General features: G+C 37.2%; 1 protein-coding gene across 3 annotated transcripts in view; it reads right to left on the minus strand.

The window, feature by feature from the left end:
- Positions 1 to 19,118, minus strand: part of ANGPT1 (angiopoietin 1) — a 266,903-nt gene that overhangs the window by 102,533 nt on the left and 145,252 nt on the right. For all 3 annotated transcript variants that reach the window (XM_057736145.1, XM_057736146.1, XM_057736147.1), the window contains exon 2: positions 594 to 749. In XM_057736145.1, coding sequence (XP_057592128.1) covers positions 594 to 749 — 156 coding nt within the window. The remainder of the gene's footprint in view (positions 1 to 593; positions 750 to 19,118) is intronic.

The raw sequence follows: 19,118 nt of genomic DNA on the forward strand, positions 1-19,118 counted from the left end.
TTGTCCATAGCAGGGTAACATATATATACACACACACATATATATTAATATATGTATATGTACATATATGTATGTACATGAAGAAAGAGTTTTAATTGACTCCTCATTATAAAATCATGCTGAATAAAAAAAGAAAATCTACACACTCCAGATCAGTTCATTTGGGGTTTTCCTTCCTATCCATTGACTGCACAAAACCTCTGCAGGTGCCATTATGGTAAGAATACTAGCAGAGATAAAACAGGAAAGGTCACAAATGTACATCAAAGGCACCAATTTGACACAAATGGTTATTCTGTTTGACATATATCATATCACAGTTGGTAGCTGCAGTGTTTATTTGAAATTTAAACGCTGATTAAGTCCTTTGCCAGTCCTGTTTTTGCAAACACAAAGCTAAATATACCACCTCTCATGAAATCAAAAGAAACATGCATAGCATGTCAGGCAGTCACTGTTGTTATTACCAATAAACAAAAATGTATATGTTTCCCCAATCCCAGTGCTGAAATCGGCTCTGTGTTTATGCAGTAAGCTAAAGGAAAAAAAAGCTTCCGGGTTAAGAGTTTGTCGACTCTGGCTCAGGGGTGTACCTGGGTCTCAACATCTGTCAGCTTTCTGGTCTGCTCTGCGGTCTGAGAGAGGAGGCTGGTTCCTATCTCGAGCATGGTGGCCGTGTGGTTCTGAACTGCATTCTGCTGTATCTGAGCCATCTCCGACTTCATATTTTCCACAATGTAATTCTCAATCTGCAAGAGATAAAGGACAAAACATACTACATTATAAGCAAAGCCTTTCACTTGGAGCATTTAATATTTACAATGACAAAACAAGACACAGCTGGCAAATCAGCCATCTGGCAGGAATCCTCTGCATCTCTGGGAGTTGGAGAAATGGGAGCAGAGCACACAGGAACACAGTTGCTAACAAACTCCTAATATACTGACACACATATATAATCAAAGTAATCATAGTGAAAATTCACACTTGGATAGGGCTTTCTCATTTAACCCTTACAGCAAAAATATGAGAGCTAAGCACAGATGACCTCACTGCTCTTTTTATTTTATAGCTGAGGAAACAGAATCAGAGAAGGTCAGTGATGAGCCTAAGGTCATCACCCAGCAAAAATGCAGCAGAGTTAGCACAATAATTTAAATCTAAATCTTGGTTCTCTGGTCTTTTCATTATACCATATTGACCATTTATCTCTGAGAAAAATTCAGCCTCCTCTGTAATGAAAAATAAAAGACCATGCTGGGTTAGGGAAATGGGGCAAGGAGTGGGAGGCAGGCAGGTACACAAAACACAAGCCTTTAAGGGAATATTAAAGTATAGGCAACAGCATATGAAATAAGCTGCAGAGTCTCAGAGCTAGCTACAACTATTCTCAGTGCTCCTTTGCAAGTTCAAAAAAAAAAAAAAAAGGCACTGAAAATATGGCCCATAAAGCAGCATTTGCCCTTCTTGCCTTGGGTAACATTTAGTAGTCCTTGACGGTGCCATCTTAGAGAATACTATGGTTGTAAAATAAATGGTATACCATAGGGGCTAAGAAGAATTATTAAGTGACTTACTATGAGGGAACCGGTTAGGCACCTGGGAGGATAAAACTGAGCATATGCACTCCTTGAAAAATACAGAAAGAAGCCTGCACTTTCCTGTCAGTGCACTTAATTCTCCCCCATCACTGTGTGGTGACTACATTTTATTACCTGATTACACATAAGGGGAAACTGCATCCCAGAGAAGTCAGGTCCAAGGCCACACACCACAAAAACAGCCTCACTTGGATTTTAGTGCTGAAGTCCTTAACCTTCATACCAACACTGTTAACCACTTGATAGATCTGCCAAGTCGTGCTTCATAAGCTGGGTTCCAAATCATTAACAGCTACGTGATTTTTACTGATTGAGTGAACTAAAATACATTCACTATTTTATAATCTATAGTAACATTATTGTCATGTAATAAATATAGCATAAAACTAAATTCTTCTTTGTAAACTTTGGCAGTTCACTTTCTAACATCTCTTGCTTATTTCTATTTATCAAACATGAGTCTGCCCCAAGCTAAAGAAAATGGAAGGTCAGGGTCAAACTCATATCGTTACGAATAAGTTCTGACTTTGTTCTTGGTCAATATAAGGTAACTCTGCTTCATCCTTTATTCCCAAATTAGAAGTGGGGGGAAAATTTCAACTTATAAACATTTATTATAAAACAAACAAAAAATAGATTAGAATACATATCTGGAAATTGTCTTAAAATTTAAGGTCTCTAGGCTAAATTTAATCTTGGCTTTATTCCATGTGAACTAACATATTTAAACAACAATGGAAGGGTAGGGGCAAGGAGATTAGGTTGGAATCACAGACATTTATTGTTTTGGATTCTGCATCATATGTCCCCTCTTTTCCAAATAACTTTCCTTAACTTTCTTTTGGGAAACTGTCTTTTCCTCCTTCCGAACAAATGCTTTGGGTGGAGTTGTCCCACCCTAGCTTCAGGGGTAGCTACAAGTTTGAGCCTGACAATCCAGAATGTTCTGCTCCTGCTTAGAGAGAATGAATTGTTCAATAACGGAAAGACACTGTAAGCAAGGCCAGTAAGTCTCAGTTATGCAGTTCTACCTAACTAGTCTACAGAAGAACGTCTTCCTCTGTGGTAAGCTGGTAACATAGATGCTTGACACTGTTGGTGCCCCATTTTGCCATCACAAAACCAGAGCAGTCTAAGAAGGAGGCTGAGTCAGAAAGATAGACAGACGGGTAGATAGACAGATAGCTAGGTGATACAGAAGAAGGATACTTTTAGAGCACCTCAATCCTGTTATGGTTTTAACCAGATCCATACGTGGACATTCAGTTGTAAGCTGTGTGATATCCCTTTAAGCAGTCCACTGTTTTTTTGTTTTTGTTTTTTTTTCTTTTGTGCCAATCACACTGATTTAGGTTTCTAACAAAACCAGAAAAAGTCTTGACTGATAAATCTGATAGATGCTTAGTAAAAGAAGCCTCAGATGGGCACACATTAGCAATATGTTCCTTGCTTATCCAGGGAACTTGGGGCTGTATATAAGGGTGTATGTTCTCAAAAATGGCAGATAAGTCTCCATCATGGAGACGATACCTGCCATTTATAGCTGACATTTATCCATTGTCTACTATGTGGCAGGCACTGAGCTGAGTGCTTTCCTTTTACAAAAGCACCTAAACCTCACAACTTTATACGGTAGGTATTGTTATAGCTGCTTTACAGGTGAGACTACTGAGGCTTAGAAAATCCACAACTTGGTCAAGAACAAACAAGAATTTGGCACCCCCAGTGCCAAAACCCATCTTTTTAACCTCTAACCTATTCATCTTAAGCACTACTTAATTACTCTATGCATTTTATTACGTAGCTCCTAAACTTTGTGTGTTTACCAAAACTACATGGGAGCATTTAAAAAATGCAGATGTAGGTACAACACACCAGAACTTTGAATTAGAATTTTCAAGGGTATATACTAGGAAATTATATATTTTTAAAACTCCCTAGTGTAATTCTGATTCAGGCAAAGAGCAATGCTTCTCAAAGTGTGGTCCATAGAATAACTGCCTATTTCAGAACTGTTTATGAACAGTCTTCCATGAGATAAGAAAATTATACCGGAATGCAACTTATTTATGTTGGGGTGTGTGTGTATGCGTTTGTATATGTGTGTGTGTGTGTGTATAAAGAAAGTAATGCTCCAGTGCTTTAGTTTGCATTCTAGTGCTAGCTTCTTACCTTGTTCACAAAATGGCCATTTCCTTGAGTAAAAGTGATTTAGAGATCAAAATTATTCTATGCCAGATTCCCTGCTTACCAAGAAATTTCAAATAGCACCTTGGTTTCCTATGTAGATTTCTCTACTGAGAGAAAAGTTCACTAATCAGTGAGCTCCAATACAGATGTGCTTGATAATTATGCATCACTTCTTATGCAGTTGGCTAGTGGGAGTCAGTTCCAAGAGTTTGACCTGCTCTGGGTGTAATAATAATCAACGTGTCCCAGTCTGCAGAGAAGAGGACACACTCTGGCATAGAGTGACTATATCAACATTCAGCCGATTTGTGGTCCTATCCATGTTAGAAACTATCTATTCATCTGTTCTCTATAATTGTGCCTTTTTTTAACCTGTAAAAATTAACATCAGCAAAGAAAAATACCTCCTTTATGCCAGTATTCATCACTAAGAGCCTCCCAATTCTGCTGACCCTGTTGTAGAAATAAAGTTGGTCTCCAACCTATTCTAAAATTCTTATTTGGGCTGCCATGATGAGTAACATGAATCTAACTCTAGCTAATTATTTTTTAATCAAATGGGGCTGCTCTCTCTAAGAGTAACTGCCTTTTAATGCAAAAGGTAATGGCACACGTAAGTAGCAAAAACCAGATGTAGTTGATTTAAAGGCTGAGAAAAGAGGCAGAAGGCAAATATACAATGTGTGATTAACAAGGAGGACTACTTTCATCTTATCTCTAAACATTCCTCTGTAGATGTATAACTGTGAAATCCATCTTCACGTGCTATATTAGCCTGGTTCAGAAAAGATTTGTAACAAATTTGATTGTCCTCATATATTTTGTACTGGTTTCAAAATATGTTTACAGAATATGATGGCTACTTCAAGGTTCAACATTTTATAAACATCTAAGATGTGAATCTTAAGCTTTGAATTTGCTGACCACAAGACCTAATGGGTTATAAAGTAGGAGACTCCCAATCTGAATCATAAAATTATTTGATTATACTGCCACTCTCAGTGTCTGACTTTAGAGTTTTATGAAGTATTGGCCAAAAAACTAGTAAGCGGATATAGGATGTGATTTGAAATGACATAACAAACAATAAACGATGATTTTTAAGTAAGGAATTAATGTTACACTTGTAAAGTGATTTAGTGTTTACAAAGAGCTTTCATACACTGTCTGACTTGATTCTATACCAACCTTACAAGTGAAGTACTGTCTTCATTTTATGGCTTAAGAAATTGAAGCTTAGGTGTCTTGTTAGAAATGAAAGAAAGGACTCAAATCTATCTTCTGATGTTCCACTAACCTCAGAGTTGTGGGAACTGTTTTGATGTTGGATTGGTTGGCTGGTTGATTGACAGATTGATTTACTGATTTCATTTTTAGCCAGCTCATTGAGAATTCATTTACTTTTTTCTTTGAGAAAAACATGCAATATTAGAGGGTGACTACTTTACTCTGCTTCACCATATAAGAGACCAAGTTAATTTGAGATGAGGTGAGAGGTCTAGGCCAGGTATTTGGAAAGTTTACTTTGCCAGCACTTCTTATACAATAGGTCATTAAAATCCTCTCATCAGTGTCTACCTTTTTTTCTTAGTGTGCAGTTTATAATAATATGATTTTCTTTTTCTTTTTAAAATTTTAGGTTTATTGAGGTATCATTTACATACAGTAAGATCCTCCCAGTTCAGTATATAATTTTACAGGTTTTGACAAATACCTACAGAATGTTCTGTCATCTGCCCCAATTCCTGCAGGCTCTTTTGTATTCAACTTCTTCCCTCCACCCATGTCCCTGGAAACCACTGCTCTGATATCTGTTACTACAAGTTGTACTTTTTCCAGAATGTCATATAAATGGAAGTATACAATATTTAGCTTTTAGAGGCTGGGGTCTTTCACTCAGAAGAATGCATTTGAGATACATCTTATAGTTGCGTGTATCTGTCATTTGCTCTTTTTTGTTGTTGATAAGTATTCTAGTGTATGGATTATGCCACAGTTTGTTTATCCTGTGGGAGGACATTCAGGTTGTTTCCAGTTTATGGCAACTATAAATAAAGCTAGTATACGGTGTATACTGTGAATACACAGTAGAATACACGAGGGTTTTTTTTGGTGAACATAGTTTTCATTTCTTTTTTTTAAGAACTTTTATTGAGACATAACTGACATACAATAAACTGCATATATTTAAAGTGTGCAATTTGATATTTTTTTCTTATTAGTAATGTATATATGGCAACCCCAATCTCCCAATTCATCCCACCCCAAACCCCCATGTTTGTTTTCTTCCATCAATTTTATTTCTTACTAATTACTGTTAAATATAACAAAGGTAGTAACAACAATGACAATACACTAAGCCTCTACTAAAGCAAGGTATATATCAGGTTTTACAAATATATAGCTCATTTACCACTTACAACAATCCAGCCACTCTATTATTTTTTCTCATTTCACTGATAAGGAAACGGGCTCTGGAAGTTAAGCAAATTGTCTATGATCACACAATAAGTTGGGGTAGAGCTGTTATGTTGCCTTGAAAGAAGTTAGGTGGCCCCTGAGGATGTGCTCCTTCTAAAGGACGGTCACCCATCCAAATGCAAGCACACTATCATGAATGTCATAGACAAATTCTGGTAACACACAATATTCATGCAGGGAATACATAAAATGAAGGCTACAGAATGGATGCGGTGAAACTGTTCGACGATGGATAATTTTTCATTTTTTATTTAATCATTTCACAGTGATTGATGGCTGTAATATCCTGGGAAATGTTATAGGTGGTGAGAAAGCAAATATACAGTCCACTGTATAACAAGCAGCATTATTAAATAGAGAAAAAATATTTTTAAGAAGCGAAGATTATCAGCCATTTGTAGTTCACTCATAAATCGCATGCTCATGTCTTTTGCCCAATGACTAGCAGGGAATTAACGCTATCACTTTCCACTACAAAAGAGAAGTTGGGGAGCGATCTCTTATTGGGCCCTCAAAATTCTTGCCGCTCCATGTTCATGAGAATCAAAATCTGTGTGAGATTGTGATATGTCTTGCATATGAAATGCATCCTGTATCATTTCACTTCAAGAGATCACTTCGAGGGATCTCTTAAACAAGAGCATATATTAAAGCACAAAGAATAGAATTTCCCCATGTAATTCTTAAGAAAATAACATTTTAAGCCCTCTAAAAACTGACAAAGGCATTGTTCACTTAAAATATGTTGTAGATTAAGTGGACTCTCATTGAATGTTGGTGCATATGGTATTACTCAGTTATGGCAAAACAACCATGAAATAAAGTAAAAGGGTAAATACGGGAAAGCAATAAAAAGGTAAAGCAATGCAAAAAAAATGCCTTAAATGCTGATGCTTTTATCTAATATCATTGTATCATAAATCAGTGGCAATACTGAAAATACAACCAAATCTTAGGTTTATGGTTTTATAAAAAAATATGGCTGAGGCCAAATATATTATTTGCTAGAATTTCTATTATTAGAATTTCCAGCGCACTAATTCTTTTATGAAATGGAGAAGTATAATTAATTATCTTTATAGACAAGAGATCTATTTAGCTGACATTTGAAACAGCTTCTGTACTGATATGCGTGGCATGAATCCCGTTTCTCATTTCAGTTTCTGAAAAAATACTACTTATGGGAGAAAGAAAACCATTAGAATAAGTGAGCTGGAAGAGACATTAAATATTAGGAGCTCCAAGAATCTCATTTTTTAGACGTGGTGACTGAGGTTCAGAGAGGTTATAGAAAGCAAGGTGAAACAACTAATTAAAGTCAGATGCCAGGCTGTGGCCCCTCAGTGTGAAGGAAACTCAGACTTACATCAGCGTGCTGAGCCAACAACAATGGCTGCTGGTATTGTTGGCCCACTCCACACTTCTTTTCCAATCCTTTGCTTCCTGCTACTTGCTTTACCTCTTTTTTTTTAATTTTAATTTTTATTTACTTTTATTTATTTTATTTACTGGCTGTGTTGGGTCTTTGCTGCTGTGTGCAGGCTTTCTCTAGTTGCAGTGAGTGGGGGCGACTCTTCATTGAGGTGTGTGGGCTTCTCATTGGGGTGTCTTCTCTTGTCACAGAGCACGGTCTCTAGGCACGCGGGCTGCAGTAGTTGCGGCACATGGGCTCAACAGCTGTGGCTCGCGGGCTCCAGAGTGCAGGCTCAGTAGTTGTGGTGCACGGGCTTAGTTGCTCTGTGACATGTGGGATCTTCCCAGACCAGGGCTCGAACCTGTGTCCCCTGCATTGGCAGACGGATTCTTAACCACTGCGCCACCAGGGAAGTCCCTACTTGCTTTACTTCTGATGGCTCCTGATTTAAGGCTACCCTTTCACAATATTAATTCATGCTTAGCAGTTTTGGGGGTTTTAACTTTGCTTTCTGGACTCTCCCCTTGCCTTCCAGTACTAACGCCCACTAGCTGCTCCTTAGTCGATGAGCCTCAGTATCCCCCTGATTTTATTCTCCCTATGTGTCACCCCACAAATGGAAAAAAACTAACACCAGACTCTATATTCGTTCAGGCTTATTAATCCTGAAGCAGTTCACTTTAGTCCTAGCAAATATGTGATGAATACATCCTATGCACTAAGCCTGGTTCCAGATAATACCAGTACAAAGAGCTGAGCCTTGTTGGAAATAGATGCTTATATGTGGGTCATTTCAATAGACTTGGTGAATACTCTGATGGAGTTTACCTCTGACTATATTTCTTCCTGTAAATATTCTCATCTTTTTTTGATAAGAAAAAGCTCTCAGCTATTGAAATTAATAATGTTGAGGGGACATTTGTTACATCCCCTCCAACAGAGTAATGGCAACACCCCTAATGAGGCATATGGAGGAGTTAAGCCTCAAGGGTACCCCAGAAAAATCCCATATGAATAAATTCTTATTCAATCTTTTTTTTTTTTTTTGGTTATGACTCTTTTAAGGCAACATTTTTGTGGCTGCTGAAAGTTGCCATTTCACATATAGTGCCCCATTGTTGGGTCAGGAACCAGGAAAATCATTATCTCTTCATATAAACAAATGAGATGTTTCCTATACCAAAATGCATTTCACTAGCCTGGAACCTCTCTTTTACATCCCACCTTCTCACACACAGAAAAAGTCAGAGTCATGAAACTTTAAAAATATTTATACATGTTTGCTTAACTTTTCTCTTTACATTTTTTAAAGGGAGATGAAATGTAAAAAGCACACTCAGCCAGGAGTCAGGTTATCTGGGTTTTAATCCAGGTACTATTATTGATTTACTCTGTGAATTTGGACAAGTCACTGAAACAAACTGGGTTTCAGATCTTCATCTAGAAATGAAGGGCTGATTTAGATTACTGATTGTTGAAGCTCTCAAATTACTTGATTTAAAAACATCCTTTACAACGTACCGGAGTCTGCAATATTTTAATTTTTATTTATTATCGAAAATCAAAATACAGATGTATATGTCTATGTCTATATATTAGTGGCAGTTAGGAAACAATGATACAAGAACACAACAGAAAAGCCCTGCATCAAGTCTCTATAGCAGACACATCTGTTTTAAGATAAAGAGCTAGAATCTCTGATTCCCTTAATCCCCAGGCACCATTCTGCCCAACATATATTCCCTGCCTTCCTCCAACTCAACCTGGTCATCTTCCTTTGTTTCTTATGTCAATGAATGGCACTGCCACCACCTTACGATTCACCCAAGCCACAGGAAGTCATCTTTGACGACTCCTTATCTTCATTTTCTATATTCAATCAGTACCAGATTGTGTTGTTTCTGTTTCCTGAAGGGTGCGTAGATCCGTCCCTCTCCCCTCTTCCCTATCTCTCTACCATATCTCTTTATCCTCACTGGCACTGACTTATGTCAGACTCTTGCCATTTTTCTTCAGGGTTTGTTAATGACCCCATAACTGGTCTCCTGACTCCAGACTTGCTTCCTCCAGTCTATCATCCATGGTGTAACCAAAGGGATCGATCGACCTAAAACACAAATTTGCCCTTGCCATGCCACCTCTTAAACTCTTTCAGTAGCTTCCACTACCTGCAGCTAACGTCACAACTCCTTAATCAGCACTGAAAAATCCTTATGGGGCTTCCTAGGTGGCGCAGTGGTTAAGAATCTGCCTGCCAACGCAGGGGACACGGGTTCGATCCCTACTCCAGGAAGATCCCACATGCTCCAGAGCAACTAAGCCCATGTGCCACAACTATTGAGCCTATGCTTTAGAGCCCGTGAGCCACAACTATTGAGCCCATGTGCTGCAACTACTGAAGCCCACGCGCCTAGAACCCATACTCCGCAACAAGAGAAGCCACTGCAATGAGGAGCCCGCACACCACAATGAAGAGTAGCCCCCACTCACCTCAACTAAAGAAAGCCCGAGCACAGCAAAAAAGACCCAACACAGCCAATAAAATAAATTAATTAATTAAAAGAAAAGAAAAAGAAAATTCCTTATGACCCGGACTTGGTTTCCCTCTCCCTACATGTACCTTATGCTCCAGACATACCAAATTATTTGCCTTTTTCCAAACATACATTATTTACTTCTGCTTCCATGCCTTTGCATATATTTTTCCCTGATTGGAATGTTCCTTTTCTAGCTCATCCTCCCTTTTCTTGAACTAGGTCCTGACTTTCAATATCAGTTCAAATTTTTTCTCCTCGAGGAAACTTTTCATGACTCTCCTCTCTATAATACTCTTCCTTGTATTTCTAGAGCATCCTGTGACTTTTTATTCATAATAGCACTGCCCACACCCCAGTACACAGTTAGCTCCTTGAGGGCAAGCACTATCTTGCTGAGCTTGGTATCCCTTAGTGCCTGGCACACAGTGAGTCCGCAATAATATTTAGATAAATAAATGAATGCATGAATGAATGGACTTCTATATGAAAATAACAGCCTCCAACTGTGAGCTTAGCTTAGTTACATTTGTTCCTGAAAGCATGAAATATCACATTACCAATTTTTAGTGATGTCTTTTTGAATCTCAGTGGGACCAATGTAAACGATGCAAAAGTAGATAGGTCTGAAGACAAATATCCTCACTCACTGGACCACATAACCCTGTCTAGTCTTCTTGTATCTTCCCTATTTTTCTTTTCTCAATCATCTCTGTTATGGGTAATTACTTAAATTAAGTAAAATCCAGCAAACACATTGAAAATGAACCGTGTGTTAATCACTGTGCTATACAATGAAAGCAAAAGAATAAATAAAACTTGACTCTGATGATCAAGGCTGTTTATAATGCAAGTGTGTTACAAGTGGTGGAATGAAAGTACAAATGCCCTGCATGCCGGCTGGGGTAGAATGAAGGAAGGAATGACTCCTTTAAGTGAGGAAATCAAGGACATCTTCCCAGAGGCAATCCCAAATGTATATGGCGGGGAGGGCACAAATCTCTTATGTCTGCTTAACACACAAAAATGTGGCCTAGAAAACCTAGAGGATGGGGGGATAAAAAAGGAAGCCAGAAAGACTATGACAGCATGCAAGCAACTGTGCTTGTTTAGGTAAGGTGACTTTCCTGACCACCTTTTGAAATGTGCTGTTCAGGAAATCAAGAGATAAATCAGTCAGAAGCATGGGCGTGCCACTGCGGCCACACAAACAGAGCAAGGGCATGCTATCAGATTTGTAACAGGAGATTCATTAGAAAGCTCAGGCAGATAATTTCTTAGCACTTAACTAAATTTTCAAACACACTAAACATAAAATTCACCCCTTTAATAAAGAAGATAAATGCATCTCTGTATAAACACATATATATATGTTATGTGTGTGTGTATTTACTTGCACACATATGCTCTCACACACATATACTCTTATACTCTCAACCTATGTGTTTCAGGTTCTACATTCATACCCTGTGGTTCTGTTCACTTCATTGTAGTTTATTTCATTAAAGGTCTGTTCAAAATAACTAATGCATCACTTTCCTTTGGATGAGGTATGTTTTACGTCATATTTAATCCGTAGAGATAACGCCTGTTAAAAGCCATGGACAGCTTCAGTATTCTGCCCAACAACCAAGAAACCTTTCTCCCAAATTCTGAATTTATACTTAGATGACAGAAAAAAGGAAAGAACCACAAAGCAACTTTGTATATGTTTTTTTTTCAATTTTATTTATTTATTTATTATATTTTTTTTGGTGTACACCAAGTTCAATCATCTGTTTTTATACACATATCCCCGTATTCCCTCCCTCCCTTGACTCCCCCCCACCCTCCCCGTCCCAGTCCTCTAAGGCATCATCCATCCTCGAGTTGATCTCCCTTTGTTATACAGCAACTTCCCACTGGCTATCTATTTTACAGTCGGTAGTTTATATATGTCTATGCTACTCTCTCACTTCGTCTCAGTTTCCCCTTCACCCCCCGCCCCCCCAAACCTCGAGTTCTCCAGTCCATTCTCTGCATCTGTGTCCTTGTTCTTGTCTTGTCAATGAGTTCATCAGTACCATTTTTAGATTCCGTATATATGAGTTAGCATACAATATTTGTCCTTCTCTTTCTGACTTACTTCACTCTGTATGACAGACTCTAGGTCTATCCACCTCATTACATATAGCTCCATCTCATCCCTTTTTATAGCTGAGTAATAGTCCATTGTATATATATGCCACATCTTCTTTATCCATTCATTTGTTGATAGGCATTTAGGGTGCTTCCATGTCCTGGCTATTGTAAATAGTGCTGCAATAAACATTATGGTACATGTTTCTTTTGGGATTATGGTTTTCTCTGGGTATATGCCCAGGAGTGGGATGACTGGATCATATGGTAGTTCTATTTGTAGTTTTTTAAGGAACCTCCAAACTGTTTTTCATAGTGGCTGTACCAACTTACATTCCCACCAACAGTGCAGGAGAGTTCCCTTTTCTCCACACCCTCTCCAACACTTGTTGTTTCCAGATTTTGTGATCATGGCCATTCTGATCGGTGTGAGGTGATACCTCATTGTGGCTTTGACTTGCATTTCTCTGATGATTAGTGATGTTGAGCAACTTTTCATGTGTTTGTTGGCCATCTGTGTATACATGGTTTTTATATCAATAAAAGTGATAGTTTTTAAACTAAAGAACATACTGTTTCAAACAGAAAACTTCAAACGCAAATTCCTTTAATTTAACGCTTTTTAGTTTCTAATCTAGAATGAAATTTAACACCCCCCGCACTATATAAAATGCATTCTGGTTCACTTAAAAAGAGAAAGCTTTGACATCTGAACTAGAGACCACCCCAACAGATGGTAGGTTGTGGGGAACTGATAGGGTAAAAAAGACTCTCCACAGAATAATTCTAAGAAACATCTTCTGCAAACATTTTTTCCTCCTATGAAAATGGCAGTGATGCAAACAACTAACTTATGCTGTTCATTTTTTAAAGGAAACCTCCTGTGTTAAATGAAAACATTGCAAGACAGATCATGAAATCTAAATACTCAGCAGATGATATGATACACACTAACAAAATTCAAAAGCCTTAATAATTAAGGAATTTATAGATTTTCAGGAATACCACTAGTAGGTAGAAAAATGCCATCATTTTACTCTGGTATTTCATATAAAATTGCAGGGTATTAGCACTTAAAATCTAACCTTATTCCAATAAAACCCCTTTGTTCAACATTCTGACTTTTTAGGCTGTTACTTTCCCATATGTGCTGTTTCTTTTTTCAAAATACAGTTGTTCTGTCTTCTTTATCTTCTATAATATCTCAAGTTTATGACTGCTTTTTTAAATTAACTTTTATCTGCTTAAATGTGGCAAAATTCATGGTAAGAACGTGTGTGCATGTACTTATTTTTCCTACAATAGGGGACTCCTCAATGGAATGTACAATAAGTTTGTACGGGCATAAAACTGTCAAAACCATTGTATAATACACATTCCAAAGCATTCTGTGTGAGGTCTAAATTTTCCTGAATAATATTTGCTGAGTAGTTTTTACTTAAATTACCTTTGGTCTAAGTACTAGAAAGATTAGTAGGTTGGAAATAGTCATTCAAAGCATAAGAAAGGGACAATGATTGCTGACATCTTATAAATGAAATAAAATCCCCATTTTTCCTCACTTTGATCAAAGGACGACAGACACTGGGCATTGTTTCTTCTTTCACAAAGACCATTCTGGTGCCCCAGTGATGCTTGTTACAACTCAAGTATTATTGGAAAGGAGCCCAAATTACCATTACAATGAATTAGTCTCTTTTAGAATTAACCTCATACCACAAGAGAGAATGAAACTGAGCATAAGTAACTGTTTAAAATACCTACTCCCATTACCACATGCATTGCCAGAGGAATTCTGTAAAAGTTTGTTTTAAAGACTCACTAAACTAGTTTTGGGAGCTGTAGACCACCTCACAGTGTTCCTTTTGATTTCATCCCATCCCCAACAAGCAAGGACCACTCAAAACTGTCTGTTTTTCACTAACTGAAAGAAGGTTGGTTTAATTTATTAGAAACTCTAAATCTTGGAAACTTAGAAATATTTTTTAAATCATGAAATATTTTAACAGATGCCATAAAGCTGGCACTGAAATTTAGCAGATGTCATATTTTGACATATTTGGTTTGAATTTGCTTTTTCAGTAAGAAATAAAATGTTATCTAGACAACCAAAGCACCCCCTCCAAACATACATCAAAATTAACCATCATCCTGAATTTGATGTGAATTTATATTACATAGGTATATACTGAAAATAATAAGCTATATGCCATCTAGCATATTTTCTAGATTTACAAAAACATTACCTTATTGTATGGCTCCTTAAACTCTCTTACTTTTTATTCAACATTATGTTTTTGAGACTTAGTTATATTAGTATAGTTTTATTATCCATTACAGGACTGAGTTAGGTTTAGTAATTTTAACTGCTAATAAAATAGTCTTATATCCCAAGGCTTGACTTACTCAGAAGAGAGGAGTCCAAACTCTAATTAGACCCATTACCCTAAGTTCTAGCTCTGTCACAAGAAAGAACAAAGTGTTTCTCAGCATCTAACGAAGCCCCTAGGATTTCTTCTCTGAGGAGCAGAAAGAAAGCTGTATGATGAGTCTTCCCCCATTTATAGACTATCTCAAGAATCCATACCAATAATTTTTATCTTTGGCAAATAGTTATTTCCCAGAGAGAGCAATTAGGGGATTGAGAAAGAAACAGGAAAAAGGAAACAAGTTACCAGAACTAAAAATTGATTCTACAGTTCTTCTCAAACATAAATTACTACATTAAGACTTTAAAATAACCATGACATAAATTACAATGATAGCCCTTCCAACTTCCTAGGGAGCCTTTCACTGAATAGACTGTGCAGTCTAGATTTTAAGGTATAAAGTGATGAAAAAGTACCAGCTCTCCATGGCTTAAAAAAAAACCTTCTGCTTAACATAATAAGTAGCACATAAAATGATATATGTAGTATGTTCTCAATTATGGTAAGTGTATTCAAATACACATTTGTATGCATCGGAAAAAGAAAAGAAACACTGAATTATGAACAATGCATATCTCTGGCTGATGGGAATCCAGGTGAATTTTATTTTCTTCTTGAAATGATGTGATATTTTCCACTTTCTTTAAGAAAACAACAATCTAATTTTATATTCAGAAAAAACATAAAGAATGAGAGGAAGACATTTGTAAAGATATAAAGATATTAGAATGCATTCATTCAGTGGGAAACTTATAAACATGTGACAATTTAGTGGTGCTTAGATCACAGATGTGCCCCCCTGTTCCACTGTTTTTTTTTTTCCTTTAGTGCTGCCCCCTAACCACCATCCCCAATACCCTGGCTTTAAGAGAACTAAAGAAAACAAATAAATGAAAGAAAATGTAACAGCAAAAACAGCCACAGGTAGTTTCTTTGAAGAGCAAGAGTTTTGTGGAAAGTTTAGAACAGCAGCCATTATTTATTGAACACTTCCTATGCAGCAATGAGCTTTAATTATTCCTCACAGCAGCACTTTGAAATACATATTGTTAGCATCTCAAATTGGTGAGATGGTAAAACTTGCGAAAAATTAACTGATGTGATCAGGGTCACAGAGCCCAAATGTAGAGGTGGTAGTCTCTCTGATACCCAAGTCCATTCTCTTTCCACTTCAGTTGGCCTCAGGTCCTTGGTTAGTGCAAGGATCACAAACAGGCCATTTCCTACCCAAATCGGTCCAGCTTAACTGTTTTCTTAGGCTAGCAATTTATTTTGTAAGTATAGTTTCAAGCCTTTATCCAGAACTCATAGCCTCCAATGAGCCTACCTCTCTTTCCCTTTAAGCTATTTTTTTTTCTTTAAGAACTTTTATTGAGATACAATCAACATACAATACACTGCATATATTTAAAGTGTACAATTTTATATTTTTTTCCTTATTGGTAATGTATATATGGCAACCCCAATCTCCCAATTCATTCCCCGCAACCCTCCCTCCCCCAGCTTTCCCCACTTGGTGACCATATGTTTGTTCTCTACATCTGTGTCTCTATTTCTGCCTTGCAAACAGGTTGATTTGTACATTTTTCTATATTCCGCATATATGTGTTAATATACGATATTTGTTTTTCTCTTTCTGACTCACTTCACTCTGTATGACAGTTTCTAGGTCCATCCATGTCTGTACAAATGTCCCAATTTCGTTCCTTTTTACAGCTGATAATATTCCATTTTATGTATGTATCACATCTTCTTTATCCATTCATCTGTTGATGGACATTTAGGTTGCATCCATGTCCTGGCTATTGTAAATAGTGCTGCAATGAACACTGGAGTGCATGTATCTTTTTGAACTATGGTGTTCTCTGGGAATATGCCCAGCAATGGGATTGCCAGGTCATATGGTAACCCTATTTTTAGATTTGCAAGGAACCTCCATACTGTTCTCCACAGTGGCTGTATCAATTTACATTCCCACCAACAGTGCAAGAGCGTTCCCTTTTCTACACACCCTCTCTAGCATTTACTGTTTGTCGATTTTCTTTTTTTTTCTTTTTTTTCCTTTTTTGGGGGTACACCAGGTTCAATCATCTGTTTTTATACACATATCCCCGTATTCCCTCCCTTCCTTGACTCCCCCCACTTCAAGTCCCCCCCACCCTCTCTGCCCCAGTCCTCTAAGGCATCTTCCATACTCGAGTTGGACTCCCTTTGTTATACAACAACTTCCCACTGACTATTTTACAGTTGGTAGTATATATATATGTCTGTGCTACTCTTGTTTGTCGATTTTCTGATGATGCCCATTCTAACCGGTGTGAGGTGATACCTCATTGTAGTTTTGATTTGTATTTCTCTAATAATTAGTGATGTTGAGCAGCTTTTCATGTGCCTCTTGGCCATCTCTATGGTTTCTTTGGAGAAATGCCTATTTTGGTCTTCTGCCTATTTTTGGATTGGGTTGTTTGTTTTTCTGATATTGAGCTGCATCAACTGTTTATATATTTTGGAGATTAATCCTTTGTCTGTTGATTCACTTGCAAATATTTTCTCCCATTCTGAGCGCTGCCTTTTAGTCTTGCTTATACTATCTTTTGCTGTGCAGAAGCTTTGAAGTTTCATTAGGTCCCACTTATTTATTTTTGTTTTTAATTTCTATTACTCTAGGAGGTGGATCAAAAAAGATCTTGCTGTGATTTATGTCAAAAAGTGTTCTTCCTATGTTTTCCTCTAGGAGTTTTATAGTGTCTGGCCTTACATTTAGGTTTTTAATCCATTTTGAGTTTATTTTTGTGTATGGCATGAGGGAGTGTTCTAATTTCATTGTTTTACATGTAGTTGTCCAGTTTTCCCAACACCATTCATTGAAGAGGCTGCCTTTTCTACATTGTATATCCACGCCTCCTTTGTCATAGATCAGTTGACCATAGTTTATCTCTGGGCTTCTGGGCTTTCTATCCTGTTCCAATGATCTACATTTCTGTTTTTGTGCCAGTACCATATTGTCCTGATTACTGTAGCTTTGTACTATAGTCTGAAGTCAGGGAGCCAGGTTCCTCCAGCTCTATTTTTTTCCCCTCAAGATTGCTTTGGCTATTCGGGGTCTTTTGCATTCCCATACAAATTTTAGGATTTTTTTGTTCTAGTTCTATAAAAAAAATGCCATTGGTAATTTGATAGGGATTGCATTGAATCTGTAAATTACTTTGGGTAGTATAGTCATTTTCCAATGTTCATTCTTCCAATCCAAGAACATGGTATATCTCTCCATCTGTTTGTGTCTTCTTTGATTTCTTTCATGAGTGTCTTATAGTTTTCTGAGTACAGGTCTTTTACCTCCTTAGGTAGGTTTATTCCTAGGTATTTTATTCTTTTTGTTGCAATGGTGAATGGGATTGTTTCCTTGATTTCTCTTTCTGATGTTTCATTCTTAGTGTATAGAAATGCATGAGAGTTCTGTGTGTTAATTATGTATCCTGCAACTTTACCAAATTCATTGATTACCTCAAGTAGTTTTCTGGTGGCATCTTTAGGATTTTCTATGTATACTACCATGTCATCTGCAAACTGTGACTGTTTTACTTCTTCTTTTCCAATTTGGATTCCTTTTATTTCTTTTTCTTCTCTGATTGCTGTGGCAAGGACTTCCAAAACTATGTTGAATAGTAGTGGGGAGAGTGGACATCCTTGTCTTGTTCCTGATCTTAGAGGGAATACTTGCAGTTTTTCATCATTGAGAATGTTTGCTGTAGGTCTGTCACATGTGGCCTTTATTATGTTGAGGTAGGTTCCCTCCATGCCCACCTTTTGGAGAGTTTTTATCACAAATAGATGTTGCATTTTTTCAAAAGCTTTTTCTGCATCTATTGAGATGATCATGTGGTTTTCATTCTTTAATTTGTTAATATGGTGTATCACATTGATTGCTTTACATATATTGAAGAATCCTTGCATTCCAGGGATAAACACTTGATCATGGTGTATGATCCTTTTAATGTGTTGTTGGATTCTGTTGGCTAGTATTTTGTTGAGGATTTTTGCATCTAAATTCATCAGTGATATCGGTCTGTAATTTTCCTTTTTTGTACTATCTTTGCCTGGTATTGGTATCAGGGTGATGGTGGCTTCATAAAATGAGTTTGGAGTGTTCCTTCCTCTGCAATTTTTTGGAAGAGTTTGAGAAGGAAGGGTGTTAGCTCTTCTCTAAATGTTTGATAAAATTCACCTGTGAAGCCATCTCATCCTGGACTTTTGTTTCCTGGAAGGTTTTTAATCACAGTTTCAATTTCATTACTTGTGATTGGTCTGTTCATATTTTCTGTTTCTTCTTGATTCAGTCTTAGAAGGTTAT

This window comes from Hippopotamus amphibius, chromosome 5 (assembly GCF_030028045.1).
Source record: "Hippopotamus amphibius kiboko isolate mHipAmp2 chromosome 5, mHipAmp2.hap2, whole genome shotgun sequence".
NCBI classification, from domain to species: Eukaryota; Metazoa; Chordata; class Mammalia; order Artiodactyla; family Hippopotamidae; genus Hippopotamus; species Hippopotamus amphibius.